Source organism: Erithacus rubecula, assembly GCF_903797595.1.
Source record: "Erithacus rubecula genome assembly, chromosome: 4".
NCBI classification, from domain to species: domain Eukaryota; kingdom Metazoa; phylum Chordata; class Aves; order Passeriformes; family Muscicapidae; genus Erithacus; species Erithacus rubecula.
The window spans coordinates 36,937,783-36,957,841 of NC_136686.1; the positions used below are offsets into that span (position 1 = coordinate 36,937,783).

At 37.8% G+C, this 20,059-nt stretch overlaps 1 protein-coding gene across 14 annotated transcripts in view; it reads left to right on the forward strand.

The window, feature by feature from the left end:
• GRIP1 (glutamate receptor interacting protein 1) overlaps nt 1-20,059 on the forward strand; it is a 303,224-nt gene that overhangs the window by 212,629 nt on the left and 70,536 nt on the right. For 13 of the 14 annotated variants that reach the window (XM_079303918.1, XM_079303919.1, XM_079303923.1 and 10 more), the window contains 5 exons: nt 12,542-12,677; nt 13,614-13,759; nt 17,161-17,244; nt 18,088-18,163; nt 19,515-19,660. In XM_079303918.1, the coding sequence (XP_079160044.1) occupies nt 12,542-12,677; nt 13,614-13,759; nt 17,161-17,244; nt 18,088-18,163; nt 19,515-19,660 (588 nt within the window). Of the gene's footprint in view, nt 1-10,761; nt 10,841-12,541; nt 12,678-13,613; nt 13,760-17,160; nt 17,245-18,087; nt 18,164-19,514; nt 19,661-20,059 lie in introns of those variants that run through there. The other variant, XM_079303924.1, reaches the window with a different exon arrangement.

A 20,059-nucleotide genomic window follows, 5' to 3' on the forward strand; every position in this document is an offset into this window, starting at 1 on the left:
TCCCTTTGTTAAAGTACTCAAGTTGTACTTCAGGGGTCTTTGCTTCCAGGCATTTTTGTTTAACTGTTGTGAGAACTGTTTAATGACTTTCCTGTCCTCTCTTTTGTTGCTAATAATCTTGGGGAATTGTGTCAAAAGAAGGAGAAAAAGCTTCTGAGTGACAATCACTACTTGACTAACACAAAGGTGTAGTAAGTACTGCTGTGTTAAACTGTCTTCTTTATATATTCATGGTTTGTATCAATTATTCTGGCCAGGGAGAGGTTTGATCACCTGGGAGGGTTCCCAAATAACCTTTTGGCAACTTTCATTTCCTAATTAATTTACTGGGCACCTGTTGGGGCTTTTTTATATATAGGTGCACGCATCCATTCACATCTTTTACATTGGTAAGGTACTTTTTTTACTTTGTAGGTCATGTACAGGCTAGGAGAATGCAGATTAGTCTTCTTTTTTGATTTATTGTCCTTGTCCAAATTGCAGATATCTGTCTCACTTTATGTCTGTGTGGCTTGGGGAATCCACTAATGTTATGTGAATAAACACATAAATAAGGCTGTTCAGTAAAGTCTCCCTTACTGCCAATCTGAAAAGAGTATAAGAAAGCAAAACAATGAGTATTTTAATAGGGGGAAATAGCAACAATGCCAAAGTCAGGAGATTTCATTGCTTTTATTCACAGGAACCATTGGTAGAAGGACACTGAATATCCATCCAAGCAGGAACAAATGTCAGCCTTTAATGCTAATTGATTTTATTGGTGAAGCAAAATGAACCCAGCTTAATAGTTAACTGTGAGACAAGATTCTGCCAAGACCTTCTTCCTATATTGGATGACACTGTGACCCTGAATAACTGTTGGATAAATGATACAGAAAATGAGCATTGACCTTTGAGATACTGAAGGTGCAATGTCATAGAAAAATGAGATGTGTTAGAGCTGAATTTTAGATACCTCTGCTGGACAATGAGTGATCATACCTGATAACACAATGTGACTGTGGAATCCCAAAATACTGCTTCTGGAAAGGAAAGTCAGAAGTAAAATTTGATAGAGGTCGTACAGGGAAATCATGTCATTATACCAAGACTGCAACAAAATGAACCAAATCTATCAAGAATAAAAATGCTACAGTACAGTTAATAACTTCTAAATAACTTATATTTAACATAGTCACATGTCACTAAAAGTGTTCTCTTTCAGAAAGATTTTAGATTTATTTCTGGAACTGAAAGTTTAGCAGATATATTTGAAAGCCATTACAAAGCTGTAGTTACAAACCCAGATACCTAGTAAGGAACTTGTGCAATTTTATGATAAGGATGGTACATAACTCTGATGAAGCCATTAAAAGCCAAGAGCTTTTTCTTTAGCCACTAACAAAAGGTAATGGTGCAATAGAGAACATATAGTGGATGGGAATATCTATCCAATCATGAAGCCTGACTTAATCACACACCACAGAAAATAATAGGAAAGCTGTTTGAGTCTAGCTTAAGTGGTAGCCAACAAGGATGATAGCTGCATATGATTATAATGTATGCTAAGATGTGCTTTTCATGGCCTGAGTTAAGGGTATTGGGGAAAAAAGAGTATTTTTGACAAGTTGTAAATACATTTTATAGTCCTACTTTTCTCTGTGTGTAAAATTGGAGACTAGAACATTTTATTTGCTGATCCACTGCAAATTTTAATATATCTAGTACCCTATAAAAGTATCATTGACCAATAGTCAAAACATGGGAATCAGAAGATGTCAGGGACATCATCTTACATTTTTCTAATGCATATATACTTAAAATTAAGCATTACAAACTCAAATCCATACCAAACAGTCTTATGAGATTGCAGCAATTAACATTAGGCTGATTATCTGCATCATAAGCTTTGGTCTTCACTGAGGAAAATATGATGAATTTGCAGACCTGTTACAGCCTTTGGTAATTCAAGAAAGGAAAGAAAAACTGGAGCAAAGACTCTTTTACAGACATTTTGTAAGAACACAGGAAGCAGAAGTTTGTAATTTCAAAATCACAACACACTGATTTATGTGGAGAAGAAAAAAGTTTCAGAATGCACTTGTTTGTGTAACTTAGTACTGTTTTATACCATCCTGGAACCATATGAAATGTAAAAACTCCATAACTTTTTCTCTAGTCTGATTAGCAAACTTTACTCTCAATGGTAGTGGAAGATCTCTGTGCTGAAGCCTCTGGATTGAGAAAGGCCTGCTAGGTCCCTTAAGTGATTTTGTCAGTTTGAAATAATTTAGAATGTAAATGTTTTCTTTAAAATTGCTGGCAGTATATCCTTTAAAAGAAGAGGGGAAAAAAACAGACAAACACATCTTGTGAATTGTTTGCATGGAGTCAGCAACTGAAGAAGTGCTCTCATGCTGCAATTTCCTTCTGTTTAAGCACAGCATTTATTTAAAGGCTTTATTTATGTCTCTTTTTCACAGACAATCTTACTTTAAAAGGAATATTTTCAACAAACATGCTTTGTGTTAGCAGTTTCCTCATTTGCATCCTTTTTGAGATTCTGTACATTGCACTGTGCTTGGAATGAAAGATGTCATTAAAGCCTCCAGGTAGTACTATTCAACTGAATCTTTATCTGTTTCAATCTATTTGAAGATTTGAGCTATTTCTTCAATTCATATAAACATTTTCCTGTCTGTTTTAACCTCTTGGTCACTGAAAGAAGAGAAGGATGTTGCAATAGACTCAACAGACATGATGTGTTTTGGAAGTAGAGGTGAACCAGAATATACAGTGAGCATGAATTAATGTTTTTGGAGAGGAAGGCAGGTGTAGTCTTTGTTACTTTTCACCTGAAGTTTTTGGAGAATAAGAGTAAATGTTGAAAGGAAAGCCAAAAAACTTTACTGTGAAACTTCAGTCATATTTTGAAGTTTGACAGAGGAAAGCCTTTTTCCTATATATAATAATGAGGCTGCTCTGGGATAATATAAACCTGTTATGTTGATGTCACATTCAGATTTTTACAAAAACCTTCAAACACCATCTTGAAGGGACCTGAAGATGTGAAATGTTCCTTTTGTCTTACAGGCTAATATGTGCCATGTCACTCTGTGCTGATATGATGCCATCTCAGTTTCTGTGCTAATTTAATGGGATATGGTGTCAATTTAGATGAAAAAAGGAAATCACATAGGTAGATTCTTGCAGCTGGGTATTTTACTGTTTTGCTGCAGTGATTTGTTCAGCAAGCTTGACTATCTAATAAGCTAGTTCATGCAAATGAAGGCATCTGTCTTCATCCCTCTTTGCCATTAGTTCATTATGCATATATTAAACTTCAGGGAATAAGTACAGAGATTGATTAGAGAGTTCCAGAGCACAGGTTAGCAGCCAAAAAATGCCTGAATATTCCTTTTCTTTTTTTGCCCCTTTCCTCCCCCACCACGATTCCTTTTATTTTTTTCTACTTTTTCCACTCATGTGCCCCCCACTTACAGGAATAGTAAATTCTTGTGGATCTTAAATGCTTATTGACATCTAAAGTCATCACTATTTCTGCAATTTGGTAAATTGTAATATAACCCAGTAGCTTATTTTGCTGTTGTTTAACCCTCCTTTTCCATTGGCTTTAGCTGGGGTTTTTTTCATCCCGAATATTGAGTAAGTCAATGATGTTTTTGCCACTTTTTTAAACTATAAAAACCTAGTAAAAAAGCAGTACATCCTATTTGTTAGATTGCATATTAAATTGCCCCTTAAGCCATGCCTGTAACTTTAGTTTTATATCAGATTGATGTATACAAAAAGAATGAGTCATTGACAGATCAGTTTTTGACCCAATGCATTCATCCAGCCTGATTTTGTGCTACCATCTTCCAGAGGTCAGCATTTCTGAGTTGGGGTTTTCCACAAAGGTGAAGAGTAAGCAAACCATAAAGATATCAGCAGTCACTGAGCACAAAGGACAAAAAGTGAAATGTGTGGGAAGCATTTTTCATATTTCTCATTTTTCTCATCCATATCTCCTTTTCTCAAGGATAGCCTAATCTTGTACACAGACTTTGATAAACCCTTTTGTAATGCTGAGTCTCCTTCCGTACTACCAAGTAGAGAGATAGGGTGCTCATTATCATTCAGCTGTATTTGTTCTACAAACATTTACATGTATGACCCCTAAAAACTTAAATATCTCTTCCTTAATCCAAGTAGGAAAAGTTCTGCAGTCCTCCAAATTTCAAATATTTGAAAATTCATTACCCACTATTTGGATACATGAACGATAGTTTTTCTAAAAAGGAGTGACACCATTAGTATATCCTTTTCTTATTTTTACTGCTTCAGTTCTGCCATGACACTAATGATCTAGCTTCATGTCATAAAAAGGAAAACCACTGCCTTGTGTTAACCAAAGTGTTAAATTATGTAGCACCTGTAGATCATGACAGGCAATGCAAGGTGTGTTAGGAAAATAAATGACAGCTCAAATGGAGAAATGAGATTTAATGATGCTATTGCTAAAATGTACCTGGTAGAAACAGGATGTTAAAACATTGTGGCAAAACATGTCTTAAATAGCAAAAACCTCAGCAGTTCAGACAGTTCTTAATCTCAAAGGGAAAAAAGATTAAGAGGTGATTTGAATGGAGGTATTGCAGGGATATCCTGAATGTAATAGTGGTACTATTATGAGATCTTGGTCTTGAAGGATTGCCTACTCCCAATTCAGATAGACATTATCTGTACATGTAGCAGAGTTCTCCTCATTGATGCTTTAAAAGGCACACAGGATACCTTTCTAAAAGATAATCTGTAGGTGAAGATTCTGCCGTATCACGTTTCTCTGCTTGTGTCACTCAGGTGATGAGGGCAAGAATTATTTCCAGTGGTTCTTTTCCTGCTTTGAAATGCACAAAGGCAATCAATCCTGTAATCAATCCTGCCTGATCCATTTTTGTAACTGTAGAAAGCAGAGAAACTGCAACAGTCAGGCTGTGTTTTTGTGAGTAGTGACACATCAGTGCAAAGAAACACAAATTATTAAGAGTTCTCTTGGTGTTAATTTCTCATTAAAAAGAAATGAAGAGGAAGTTGGAGGCGAATTCATCAGAATTATGGGAAGAAGTTCTATAAATCTAAATTAGTGTCAAAGTTCTGTTCTGTTGTGCACAGTAGGGTTTTTACTAGTGAAGGAGGGTTAATGAAGCCTTTATGCCATTCAGACAGAAATGTAGAAAAGACTAATGTCATGTTGCTCTGTCCTTTCTTCATCAGTGGTGTCAACAGAGACATGCAGAGGAGTTCAGAGTATCACTGCTGATGCATGAGCCATTCTTGAGTTTAAGATTTTGTTGCTTATTGCAAGATCAAAATTTTCAAAAGGAGATGTTTTTCTCCACCCAAGCTAACCATGATATGGTGTGGCATCAAGGAAGTGTGAGCTCTGGAAAGCTCTGCAATGTCTGCTGAAGAGGTGAAAGTTGAGACCATCAAGTTGTTCACCACTGTGCTCGTTTTTACCTTCCAATGTCTTTGCTTTTTAAAGCCCCACCTTGATAGTTTAGTGAGCTGCTCTGGACCCAACAAATGTTCAGGAATTTGGCTGCCATCCTAGATAATGAGGAAGCAAAAAATTGCTTGAACTTTCTGAAACACAGCAAGTGCCTCAAGGTGGAACTGGTCCTCATCTGAAGATAAGGAAGTTGATGGTTGCAGATTGTTGAGTGATCAATGGATAGTGTAGATATGTTCTCAAAGAAAGCCATTGATAAAAACACTAGAACTTCCAGCTAGCTTAAGAAATAAATGTACTTTCACTACACTACATCACTGAGCCAGCTATAGTTTGCACTGCATGTTTATTCCAACCCTACTACAAAGTGGCATGTGAGGGATAAAAGTATTTTTTTGTAGAAGGTTTTGTTGGTGTGACTTTACTAAATCTGGATGTTCTTAAGTAATATATTAAAGTATTCATATTTACTGAAACTAAGTGTTTTAATGTTTTACAATTTTTAAAAAATAATTTTTCCTCCAGTTGAATTTCTTTGCTCAGGGATTACAAATAGGGAATGATTAGCCTAATTTTTCCAGTCCTTGATGTGGAGCAAAAAAAAAAATATGTACAGAGAAAAGAATTCAGATTTATTCACTGACAAAAATTCCTAATAGACTCATCTCTAAGAAGAATCAGATGCCATCATTTGTATTAAGATAACTCAAGTTGATCTCTTTATACAATATCTGTCAAAGTAATGTCATGAATAATTTTAGGCTGATAGTACTTGAATATTTGGGAGGATTTGGAGTATCAACATCTATTCTCATTTTGTTTTCTGGCTCTATTGTGCAATTCAATTGTGAATACAAGAAAACAAAACAAAACCAAAAAAAATGCTTGAAAACTCTTTCGTTGTGGAATTTTTGCAGGCAGGACTATCCAGAGGACCAAAAAGCCTGTTGTTCCCTCACTAGGATTTGTCTGGCTTGAAAAAGCCCTAGACATGTGACCATTCATCTCTTGTTTTAGTCTGCATATCTGCCACAGTTAGCCTGGAGAAACCTCTCAGCTTCTTACCCAGCTGCTGCCCTGGATCACTTTTTCCTCTAAGTTCAAAGCAGCTTTTTTTTCCCCTCATATGGAGCCATCCCTTATAAGTTTACTTTATAGACATCATTCTTCTTTTCTGTGTGAAGCTGCTTCAATGTGAAAACTGATTTGACACCATTTTTAATGCACTTTTTTTTTTTAATTTTCTGACAAATGTTGTTTACTACTCCTGTCTGCAAGGAGTGGATTGAGGCACAAGCAGGATGATGTACCTTGAGCATGTGCCACTGGTAGCATGGCTGTGCTGCTGCTGGAGAGGCACTGGGGCTGCACTGCAGGCTGTGGCATGCAAATGTTAAACCCTGCAAGGTATTAATGGTTTATTCCAGTCATTGTTCACTCCTGAAATTTAATTACTGAAGCTGCTGTAATGTGCATTGATAACTGTGTCATATATGTTTCTTCCAATACTCTTCCATTAAGAAATTGGTGAAGTTTTTTCATTAAGAATTAAGAGCCTTGGTCTGCAGGCTGGCTTTCTGGTGGTTATTTGGCTTTCAGGCTTGGGATATTTGTATTCAATTCTGATCTTTTAGTTAGAAACAGAATTTCAAATATAAAGCTTACATTTGTGGTTAAATTGAAGACTACTTCTGTTGAATATCTCAGTTGGGATTTAGAGAGGGTTGGCTGCCAAGGATTCTGTGAATATGAAAAATGTACCCAAAACCAAATAGCACAAGAGCTGAGCTCATTTCAGACAGGCAACCAATGAACCCAGGTGTGAACTGTGCTGCTGTGTCCTGCAGGCCTGCTGCTTTCAGTGAGTTATGTGATCATGTTCTGTATATCACTGCTTGTGGTGGATCATAAAATACACTTACTTCCTTTTCTGTGTCATGCCTAGGCTAGGCAGACTTTGTCTAGTCTATAAGCACTGGTGGAAGATATTTGGATTTTAGGTCATATTTTTGCAATGGCAAAGTAATCTTGTAGTTGCTCTTAGAGCTGGGAAAAAAAAAAAAAAAAGAAGATAAATAGGAGATCATCTAATGCCCTGTACACAACCAGAACAGCTGTCAATTTAAACTGTTTAAACTGAATCTATTTTAGACAGTTTTTTGCAAGTGTCTTGTCCATACCTATCTCCTTTGCTTTCACTGACAATGGTACAACATTCCACCTGCACACTTATAGCAATTAACCTGGCTGCTGACCCAAGGCAGCCTGCAGTGGCAGTGTTTTAAATTTACAGTTTTGTTGGTAGCTGCAGTGTGTTGTGCCTTGTAGATGTGCTCTGCTGCACTTTGTACCTGTTTGCCTTCCACTGTGGGTTGCTGGCTTCCAACCAGGACTGGTTTGGGGATTGTCCCTCCACAGGAGGGAGGGGAGACCACAGGGCAGGTTGTGACCAGCTTCATGTCTTCAGACTCCTCAGTGCTGTGGTTTTGGTTGTTTTGGATAGAAATTTGGGTGTTTTAGAAGTTAGTGATGGCCAGTCAGGAAAAGGGCAACAAGGAGTGGACTGTTCATCATCTCCTGACATCCCTCTTGTCACACTAAGAGAAATACACATACCCACAGGACTTGAAACACTGAGTGAATGTGATGTCTCCACTATAACAAACTGCTATCTGTTCCCAAAGAATTGACTTTATCTTTATGTGGTTTCTTACTAAGCTATGAGATGCCTACTGGGATGTAAAGCAGAATGTTTTCTCTGCAGAATTTCTGCTGACATGCAAGGGAAAATCCATTCAAGGACAGATTCACTATATTTTCAGCAAACTTACCAATTACTTACTTATTAATTATATATGGTTTTGGTAGGAAAATGTCAATAACAGCAAGTATTTTTTTTTAAACTTTTATATTCAGTTCCATTTATGCCCTGTTCCATCTGCACTTAACTCATTCCCTAGGTGGAGAATAGATGCAAGCACTTGACCTCATTATGTAGATTTTAGACATTTTTGGGGATTTTAAAATTAAGTTTTCACAAAAGGGTCTCAAAATCTGAAATTAAGGCAAATATTTTTGAGTTTTACTTTAATACGTGCATTAAGATATAAAATTGTCGTAATTTAGAAAATAAATGATAAAACTTTTGTCTAAGAGTTCTCTCAGCTTTCAAATATTTTTCTGTGAAAAAATCTCTTCTGTCATCTAGTGTTGTTTTCTTTTTGAAGTGAATATATTTCAGGTTCATAAGTCTCATAAGAATTTATTTTCCATGCTATTTATTCATTGAAAGGTATTATTTGCATACACCAAAAAGTAGAAAATTACTAGAACTCTGCTCATGTGTAAAATACTAGAAGCTTTGCTATGCTCCTATTATTCTGGGAGAAAAATTAGTCATGGTATTTTTTCAGTTTTACCTACCTGCAAGTTGTTCTATGTATTTATCCTCTCACTGTAAGATTTTCCCAGTCTTGAATTTGAGCATCTGCTTTATGTTTGGAGCTTTCTTGTGCTGTGTTGAGTATCCCTGTAGTTCTCCAGGCTGCAGGGCAGATCACAGTGTTAATGCACCAGCTGACCCTGCCAGTCAGGTTCACACTGTCATGGTGCTGTAACAGCAACCTGAGAGAGGCATCCAGACCCGCAGTTTAGGAAACAGCAGTAATGTAATGTTTTCTTTAGAATTCAGCTGCTGTGTGTGCTCCTGCTTACAGAACTGGAGATCTAAGGGAAGCTCTTTGGAGCAGAAGCCTTTCTTTTTCATCTTATGTCTGCCTGTGTGTAAAAGTGTGCGTGTTTGTGCTCCCCTTGCTGAGCCATCTCCAGGGTTCAGTGGGATTCCTGAGCCCCATACCAGAGGCAGTGGATGCCAAGGAAGCTGTGGAGTGGCTGGTGCAGCATGTACCCAGGATTGTCCCTGCAACAGGGACTGAGGCAGTCCCAAAACCCTCCCCTCCACAGGCTGAGGGAAGTCCCAGTGTGATTCATAAGAAATCTGGAAATAACTTCTGTTCTTTCCCTTCTGATGCTGACTATGCTGATATTATTACCAGTATGGGAGAACATGTAGGAAAGAACAGACTCCAGAGACCTCTGACTAATTAGGAGTTTGCTGGGCAGTGTAAGTAAAGAATGATGAGTGAGATGATACATGATTCCTTACCCTCAAATTGTGACATAGCATTGTCATAACTAGAAAACAGAGACTGCCCTTGCATTAGTTGGGGAATAGCATGTACAGATGTGTGTGCGTGTTGGGTTGGAAATGAAAGGTTGTTCTGATATTGGGCATTTCAATAATACTCCAGTGGGATTAATCTGTAATAATAATGCCAAAGCAATGCAGATGAGTAAGCATGTCATATATAGCATTAGAAGTACAGTAATCATGTGTGATTTAAGAAAGCTAAGATGAAAAACAATGATGAGGGTATCCAATGGGCCTGGTTCAGAGCACTTGAAGGGATAACAGTCTCTTATAAGCAAAGCCAGCTTAGGTAGTTCAATTTCTTCCTGACATGATTGTGTACAACAAAAGCTACAAAATCCTTCAGAGCAGCAAACCTAATGAAATTACTGTGCACTCCATAGATGACCTTATTTGTCAGTGTGCAATGAGCACTTCACACCACCCCTCCCTTACAGCGCTGGTGCATCTTTCCCTCCTGCCTACCAAGGAGGAGTGCCTAGAAGTCATTGTTCTGTTGGCAGAGGTAAACAGAAATTTGTCATAATAGATGGTGAGAATGAATGAGCCTGATCATCACTTTCTATGCCAGTAGTTGAAGGGAGTTGTATAATTGTTTGCCTGCTTAAAATACTGCTTGGATCATCTGTTCAAAATGTACTTTGGGCAGCAGAGTATTGCCCAGCATTGGATTGCAAACTCAGAATCTATGTAAAAGATCAAATCATGTGAGGGTATTATGCTATGGCAAAAGATTAGGTATTGCAGTGCAGTGCATTGTTTATGTCCTGTATATGCATTGTAGCAAAGTATTTGTTTAAAAAAAGTAAATCTTAGATGGATACTGAAAGCCAGATTGTATTACTGAGAATTACAAAGGACAGATTCAGTTTGGGAGGTGGGAAGGGAGATTTATTTGACTCCAGATCTCTTGTTTGAGTAAACCCTGAACAAACATGTGTCCCACGCTGGCAGAGCTCCTGAGGTTGCATCATGGGTGCCAATGAACATTATCACATTATCTTCAGTTGCACTAAGTACTGTGACTAACTCTTGTATTCATTATGAATACTTACAGGTTTTTATAAAACTGAAAGCAGCATTTTGGTCCATAGCACCTCTACAGCTATGCAACATGTCTCCATGTTCAGAAGCAGGTAATCACATCTGTTCTTTCTGAACTGTCAAAAAGGCCAGATGTGAGCAAACATTATGGAAGCCCAACAGCTTCCAGATGGTACCAAATGGTGGTTTGGTGTCAGCCAAGTTGGAGAACACACTGGTTAGCTGTGCTGCTGTCTGCTTCTGACAAGCTGTGTTGCTGAATGAATTGCAGAGTTTTATTGTAGTAGAAGCTTTATAGACATAGAGGAATTCTTGTCCAAGCCTGTAAGTCATGCTGTATAATGGTAAAAATGTGAATAATTGAAGTGAGGTCATCATCAGCTGGAATAGATAGAAGAGCCTGGATGATGCCACATCAGAAAAAGATTCAGCAGCTAATCCTATTAGCCAGGCCTGGAGTCTCTTCTGAATTATTTCCTCTAAATGCCACCATTTCCTCAAATACAGAGGTAATGGTGGTAGTTGGCAGATCTTGTTCAGGGCAGCAGCTCTTCATTGTAAGGTGAAAATATGTTACATCATCTCCACAGTCATGTGCAATGATCTTGATAGAGCCTTGTTGCTATCTGTATAGGGCTACTTCTGCACTTACTGGTGAACATTTGAATATATACAAGGACCTTGCAGGTTTTTGGGTGGCTTTTCATCTTTAGATCTCATGCTGCCACAGCAAGCTTGTTAGTGCAGTGCAGGCATACTGTTTACAGTGAATATATGATGTTTATGTCTGATCAATTCACCAAAAAGCTGCATATTAGTACTGAAAAGATGATCCTGGGATAGATGATCCTTCCAGGATTTTAGTGGAACTTCAGGATTTCATGTATTTTTCCAGAATACCTGGGCAGCTGCTGGTTTTACTAGGTCTTCCCTGACTGGAAACTGTGGACTTTGCAAAGAGTTGCAGTCCTGATGAAACTCAAAATATATGTTAACTTTTTTACTTATTGTCCACCCATGTGCAATAAGGACATCTCTTTTTGAAAGTTTGATGCTTTTTGTTGCATGTGACCTGCCTTTGTTGTCTGTTGAATTAACTTGTCATTTTCCAAGAATGGAGAAACTGCAAAAGAGGGTGTTCTAGCATGTGAGGGAAATTTTATATACACTTAATCACTATGAAAGCCCTTCACTTACTTTATACCTCCTCTGCAGAGATTGCAGAGAGTTAACACTGAAGCTGTATTTATGTAAAAATAAGGAATAAAACTGTTAAGATCTGATGTATCTCTGTCTGGATTCTTGCTACATTCAATTGTTCCTATTAACTTTGACATCTGCTAGTGACCTCAAAGTGAGTCTGAACCTGAAATTATAGTTCTGTTGTATCTTTGTGTGATTTACCCTTCTATTTAATCAGTTGAAGTGCATTATAGAACAGAGGTCAGAAGTAGAGAGCAGAAAATGAGAAAATACAGCTTTTTAAAAATGTGAAACAACTATCTTTAGTTGTAAGTGTTCCCAGACTTCATATTTGTGGGCTCTGTGTAGTATACTGGCACGCTGGTGTAGTTTTTAATAACCTTTTATAGAACATATGGCTCAAGATTTATCTATATGCAGAGCCTTGTGGACAGAACTTGTGAATTGTAACATAAAAAAAAATCTCCAGATGTACATATTATTCCTTACTAACACAGAATGATTTTCTTGGGATGAAGGTGACATACTAGAAAGGCAACATCTGTGTTACTGCTTAAATTTTAACAATGTGAATAATTTTCTTTCAACAGAGGAATTCAAGGGCTCAACAATAGTTGAATTAATGAAAAAAGAAGGCACCACCCTGGGGCTCACAGTATCGGGTGGTATTGACAAGGATGGGAAACCCAGAGTGTCCAACCTTCGTCAAGGAGGAATCGCTGCTAGGTAACCACATCTCAAGCTACAAATGCAATATAAGATGTGATTGCTTCAGAAATACATTAGAAAGGTCACCTAAAAAATATGTGACTGATGCATCTATAATGGCAGCCCATCACACTGGAGAACCTCAGAGGGAAATGGGAACAGCTGGTCCTTCTGTTTGCTCAAGGCTACTTTAATAAAAACTAGAAATACCAATGAGATCTTCAAAAGTTGTCACTCATGACATTTCTTCTAAATTATGTATGTTTAATTTCTCTATTTTTTTTTATCTTTGAACAAATAATTGGGAGAAGTAGCATAACATACTGAGGAGGAAAGAAAACCAAAATGGAAAAAAAGAATGATAGTGCTACCATAAATTAATTCTCTTTTTTAACTCTTCATTAGATAGCTTTGAGATTAAAAAGACTCTGAAGTCATAGGTACCTTGCTTACTACTGCAGTGGAAAGAAAAAAGCTTTTAATCAGGAGTGAGACAAGTCAAAAGATAAGGTTTGAGCTAAATTATCCCACATAACTGAGTAGAACATCTGCTTTTGGCCTTGGCCCATCTTCTGTTGATATGATACTAGCTGTGAAGGCAACCAATGTCCAAAAAAAATTTTTTTTTGCTGTTTTGCAAAGAGAGAGACAAGGACGGGGACATGAAGGAGATGACTTCCCAGATCCTATGTCCAAACCAGTCAAATCATCCTTTATTGTACATCTGGTATTGTACCTCAGGAATGAAATAATGCAACAATATTCTTATTTTAATATTTAACAAGCTAGAGTAGATTAAGATCGTAAAATGCCACTTTCTGTTAGAAAAATGAACTCATTTTACTCTAGACTCATGGAAAAAAAAATTCTTAAAATCACTAAACAGTAATTTAAAGAATTTAGTTTGGTTCATCAGATTTGTCTTTCACAACTGGACTATGTCATTTTCCCTAGGAGTGACCAGCTGGATGTAGGGGACTACATCAAATCTGTGAATGGAATCAACCTGACCAAATTTCGCCATGACGAGATCATCAGCCTGCTCAAGAATGTTGGTGAAAGGGTTGTGTTAGAAGTGGAGTATGAGCTGCCTCCAGTCTGTAAGTATTTGCAAAGCAAACTGGAAACTTGTGCAGAATAGCAGACATAGTCATCAGTGAGATGGGCATGGTTGGTAATAATCATTTTAGTAGTGATTGTTTTTAAATTCTGTTCTTAATTTTTTCCAGTGGCTTATCACAGAGCGTTGAAGCAGTACAGAAGAACTGATTAGTTTTGGTTGTTTGGTTGGGTTTTGTTTGGGGATTTTTGTTTGCTTCTTTGCAGTTTTGAATACTGGAAAGTAGATTAGGTAGATTCCAGAGCAAGCAAGTCCTTCTTTTTACTGTAAGATCCTCTGAGATGAGACCAGTGAATATTTGCTAGTTCTGTCTCTGCATTTTTCCTTTCTTTCTCTACGTGCAGCATCATCCCTCCCTCCTAAACAATATCCTTTGGGACTTTTCTAGTCTTTTCTCCCACCACATTTAGGCAAAATTTCATTTCTGAAGCAGAAGACACAGTGGGGTAGGCCATAAGGGTGTATGAACTTGCAAGAAGTGTGTGACTGAAACAAAGGCTTTCACTGAGCAAGATTTTCTTCAAAATACAAGTTTATGTTCACACTGAAGTTACCTTCAGTAAGAGTGCTGCTGAATGTTTTCCTTGCCTCTCCTTTGCTCTGTCTTTATGTGCTTGTGCCTGTAATGGTGTGTCTGTAGGACAAAATCAGTGTGAATCAAGTCTATCAGGTATGAAGTGAAAGCCAGAGGAACAGTGAGTTGAACACCTGGGACCTAAAGTGAGGGAGTGTCAGATGTCTGACTGCCCCAAGGGGCAGAACAGGCACACCCTTGGAAGAGTTTGTGCTCATTCTTACTGCTCTCTGGAGGGCAGAAGATGTGGTTTCCTGGTGTCCAGCCAGAAGAATCTCAGGTGCCAACTGGGAATGTCTTGTCTCCTTAAATAAAGAGTTTCCTTGCAACAGAATAAAAAAAAAAGATCCATGGTCCTTGGTCCTCAGAAGCTGATGAACTTCCCCACTGTTTTCTAGCAACGGAAGGGTTAGTTTAATTACATATTTGAGGTTTTTTAGGGCCTCCTAACAAGCATATTAAAAATTTTTGAATGTCCTCTGTTGATTAGTGTTTGCTTGTGGTGAGGGAACTTCATGTTCTGAAGCACAGTATCTGAATTAATCAGCTGAGTTCAGTGTTACTCTACTGCAGATGTAGTTGTTTTACCAGCATTATTTGTTTTGCATTTATTCAACCAGACTTTCTTTGGTTTTCATCCTCTTTTAGCATATGTGCCACTCTTGTTCACTGAGACTGGATTTTGATGCTAAGTTACACCGTCATTTGAAACTTTTTCTTTAAATCGTTTAAGTCCTTGGAATTTTCAACCTCTTCATATAAGCATAGATAATAAAGTTGGAGATAATTATCAGTCTAGCTGTTTCCATGAGCTACTAGTGAGCAAACTGTTCTTGTTAAACATGTAAGTTTTCCATTAAGTCATGTGGAGGTCCTGGCACTTCCTTCCCAGCCCCATACATAATGAAATTCTACTGTTGCTCCCATGCTTGCTCCCTCAGAGAGAGGATTGTCATAGCTTCAGAGCCAGGAAATGTCAATCATTTAATAATGATGGATTAAATTTGGCTGAGCACTGGTAATCCCACTCCCTAGTGCTCCCTTCCATTTCTGAAGTGTTTGCAGCAGGAGCATCCAGCAGCTGTTCTCATCACAAGCCACCTCAGTGTTTAAAACTGGAAGGTGAGCAGTGCCTGTCTCCTGTGTGATTTTTGCTTTGGCAAGGCTTTAGGAGTTTTTCCCACAGCAGGCTGAGGCTGGGGTACCAGGACAGCCACCTGAGTGGCTGTTCCCAAGAGGAAGGATGCTGCTGCCATTCCTCACTGCTGAACTGTGGGTTTCACCCCTCCCCACTGGAGGGTAAGGGCCACACCAACAAATGGGGAAGTGTGGATTCATCATGAGCTGCCCACAAGGACACTTCCTGTCAGTAGCAATGAGGACAACAGTTGTCATCTTCTCATAATTTAACTTTTTAGTCAGTAAAATGTTTCTAACTGAGAAGAAAACAGCCACATGGACTCAGTAACACAGCCGTGATCTTCAAGCTGTAGCAGGAATTACTCCAGCACAGAGCAGGGCTCTGGAGGGCCATCTTTCACCTGTTTTCCTAAGGAAATGAGATTTATGTAATTTCACTGGCTGGTTCTCCTGGTTCCCTGCAGTAAATTTTTTTATAGGGACTGAAGAGCTCCCAAAAAAAGTTCATTACATACAGTCCATCTGCCAGAAATGAACACTGGGGTGAGTTGTGAGCAGGGCAGTCCTGAGAGAGAGGGGCAGAGAGTGCTGAGAGCTCTCTGCTCTTCCTGGTGCCTTCCTGGATTGGCAGCACACACAGGGTAGCCTGTGGCATCCACTGCCCCCTCAGGGTATCCTGACAGGGAAACTCTGGCTGTAGCAGGCAGGAATATTAAATGACACAAGTTTTCATTAGTTCTGCCACTCACTGAGCATGTATTTTATAGAGCTGGGTTGGTTTTGTTTTGTTTTGTTTTATTTTATGTGTGTATGTACTGTTTCCAGTGTTAGATTGGAAGGTGGAAAGTGTGAGTGCATGTGATTTTGTACAGCGTCCTTTTCCCATTGGAGAAGAGAGTTCTTAGACCCTGCCAAAGATTTCCTGTAAAAGCTAATAGCAACCTGTCTGCTGGTCTCTTAACAGCAGTGGTTTCAAATTCTGTAAAGTGGATTATCACACCCAAATGCATTGGTCTGTGCATTAGGCTTCTCTCCTCCTAGTCCAGCTGTACACCAATTCTTTAGTAATTCCAGAGAAAATACTGACTCAACTAGAAACCAAAGAACTTTTTTACTAACTCACCAATTATGAGGAAGCATGCTGCATTTTGATAAAGGAATTTTAAAAAATCCTTGTGATAATAAAATGCATTATATTGTAATCTAATAACCTGAGATCAGACAAACACCCCAAAAATCTTGATTGCCTTCTCTCTAAATGGCAAAAGTAAATGTTTTCATAGCTAAATAGCAAGCTCAGTAGGTACTCTTAAGAATTTCATGTCATTTTTGTCTCACTGTGTATTTTGTATTTTCTAGCACTCTTCCATAACTGTAAGAAAAGCAAAAGTATGTCATAATTTAAGCAGTAAGACTCAAATTTCCCACCTGTTCTATGCATCTATGTATTTTTTCCAAACCATTGTCACTCTGCAAGGTACCTAGCCCAAAATTCTCTCAAGAAGGGGATGAGTTCTGTTTAATTACAGGCCTTCAGTCTGACTATTCTGTAATTGGGTATTTCCAATTGTATGACTCAATATCTATCTTAAATTAGAAAAAGTGTAAATCTGTGTGTATAATTAGAAAAATAATAATCATTAAGGTTTGTATTCTTTTTCTTTTAGCTGTACAAGGGTCAGGTCTCATCTTTAGAACTGTGGAAGTTACTTTACATAAAGAGGGGAACACTTTTGGATTTGTAATAAGAGGTGAGCTTTTGTTGAGTTTGAACTCTATATTTTCTTGTTTACAAAAAAGTGATAAGTTTTTTAAGCACTCAGAAAAATGTCAAGATTAATGGCTTACAGTTTGTAAAAATCGATATATTCCATTTTCCATACCCTCCTGCATTGCTTTTATGACCTGCTCTAATTTTTGTTTATGGGAGGACCTTAAGTAATCAACTATGCCAAGGAAACATGACAAACTCTGGTCACATAAGACTAGATTCTGCTACCACTGAAATCACCAGGAAGATCATAGTTCTTAAAAAAATATTTACATGTAGTACTTGTATGAAGTGTGAAGGCCTGAAATTTGATTAATACTGCTGGTAGTCTGAATTGTACAACTAAAATATTACCTCTGACTTGGAGAAGATAAGAAAAAGATGCAGCTGTTGATTAATACACCCCAATAATGAATTATTACTTCATTCAGGGAAAATGTATTTTATCATAAATGTCTTGATGGTCACTCATTATTCTGAGTATACATAAAGTAGAGATTATTTTTCTCTGTGCTGCAAACATTGCAGAACAATGTGTTCACACTGAATCACATTTTCGGAGTCAAAGTTCTAAGAAAAAAAGAAGCATTTAACAAGAATCTCCCCATAGAAATGCTTTTAAAGATTAATCTATACATAGAGTAAGTTGATTTTATTTAGGTAAAATTCAGTGAAGGGTAATATTAAAGGTTTGGCCATTTTTTGATCATTTTAGCCCATCTGTGAAGGTGCATGCTACAAGATGTAGGCTTGCCTTTTGGAAATGAGCTTTCATAAAAAGCATAAAATGAAGGTATTCTTTCTCTGACTTATTGCTTTCTAGGTGGAGCACACGATGACAGAAATAAATCTCGTCCTGTTGTAATAACATGTGTCAGACCTGGAGGGCCTGCTGACAGGTACAATTCATCTTTCTCTGGAGTTCATGTGAAAGAGAAATAGAGAAAGGTGAATTATTTGGGACAGAAGTTAGAATTTTGAGTGAAACAGACGCATTTAAATACAGTCCTTTGAAATCCATGGGTTTGTCTTTAATTGCTGTAATAGAAGTAATAACGACTGCTGCAATAGTAATGGACAAGCACAGAGGCACAGCACGTTATGGTGTGTGAACTTTAATTTAGAATCTTGCACCTAAAGTAATTAGAATAAATTCCTGCAGTAGGTCAGAGCACATTTTTGCATTCTTCAGACAAGTGATGTAGCTCTTAATTATGCTTTTTATACTCTTACACCATGATCTTTTTCTCTTGCAGTTCAGAATAATACTGTGTCAAGGTTGAGTGTTGTATTATTCTATTAAGATGTTTGTACATATCTGTATGTGAGGTCACACATAACTTTACCTAGAAAACTTCTGAGTACAGATTTATGTTTTGGCCATATTTGTATATAATACCATTTTGTATATATATAAAGAAAAAATATTCATTTTATTTTTATGTACAGACTGTATTTTCAAAAATGGCATTTGTGTCCTTAAACCATTAAAGAAACTCAATGGGCAGTTTCTTTAAAGCATATTGATATCTGTAGCCTATGCTGACATTTTTGATCTTGGAAACATTAACTGAGAAGAAAATGTTTCAAGAGAGCATTTCTTTTGTTCCCTCACTTTCTTCTCTCTCTCATCCCCTGGTTTCCTTGTTTTTCTCCATAATTCTTAAGCTGACAGTGTTAATAATTAATTTTCTATTATAATTCTGAATAGATTATGAGATTAATAGATTATGCCAAGGAGACACCATTTAAGATTTAGAGCTAAATTACTTCTAGGTAGGAAGAAAGGAAAAGGGGAATTATGCTAGTAAAAGGTATTTTTAAAGAAAATCAATAAATGGACATTCATATTTTGCAATCTGTTTCAGCACCCATGTGTTTGCACCTCATGTTTATTTTTAAGAAAATATTGGCAGAGGATGTGTTTATGTATGTATGAAAAAAGAGTTGTGTGGACTAGGCAGAAAGCAAGCATATGTTGAGCAGAAGCTATACTTAGTTGCAATTTAACGTGACTTGATTATTTCACTGTGCAGTAAGCTGTTTTCCACTCACTGACTTTCCAATTAAAGCAATTTCCTTTCCACTGCGCCCTCTGATCATTCTCACTGTCACAGTAAATGTTAAGTGTTACAGCAAGAGGGATGGATGTCAGGGAGGGTGCAAGAGAATTGCTTTGCATGAAAATGGTATCATCTCCAAATCAATTTATCTTCCACTAACAAAGATCATTCCTTTCTTCTCCCTCAGAGAGGGCACAATCAAACCTGGGGACAGGCTGCTGAGCGTGGATGGGATCCGCCTGTTGGGAACAACGCATGCTGAAGCCATGAGTATTCTCAAACAGTGCGGGCAGGAGGCGACTCTGCTGGTGGAATATGATGTCTCAGTGATGGGTAGGTTGTGGGATAGGAAGTGGGGCTGTAGTACTGGCAGCCATCTGTGCTGTTTCACTGTCTGTTCTCCATGAGCTGTTTTAGGAGTGGTTGTGACCTGTTATGCTCCTAGTCGCGCTGCTATTCCCTCCTGCACCGTATCATTAATCTCGGGTTCATATGGAGGTGAGCAGTATCTCACTGTAATTTAGCATCCTGACATTCCATGGTTTGTAGGCTGAAACCACAGTGTGGATTCTAGTAGAGTAACTTTTCCAGTGACTAGTTTATAATAAAGGTTAATGAAGTGTAAACATTTCTGTGTCACATGAAAGAGGGGAATACTTGATCTAACAAGAATTCTTTTGCCAGTGCTGCTAGTTGGACAAGACATAATTAAAAAGTCACAGGACTGCCACA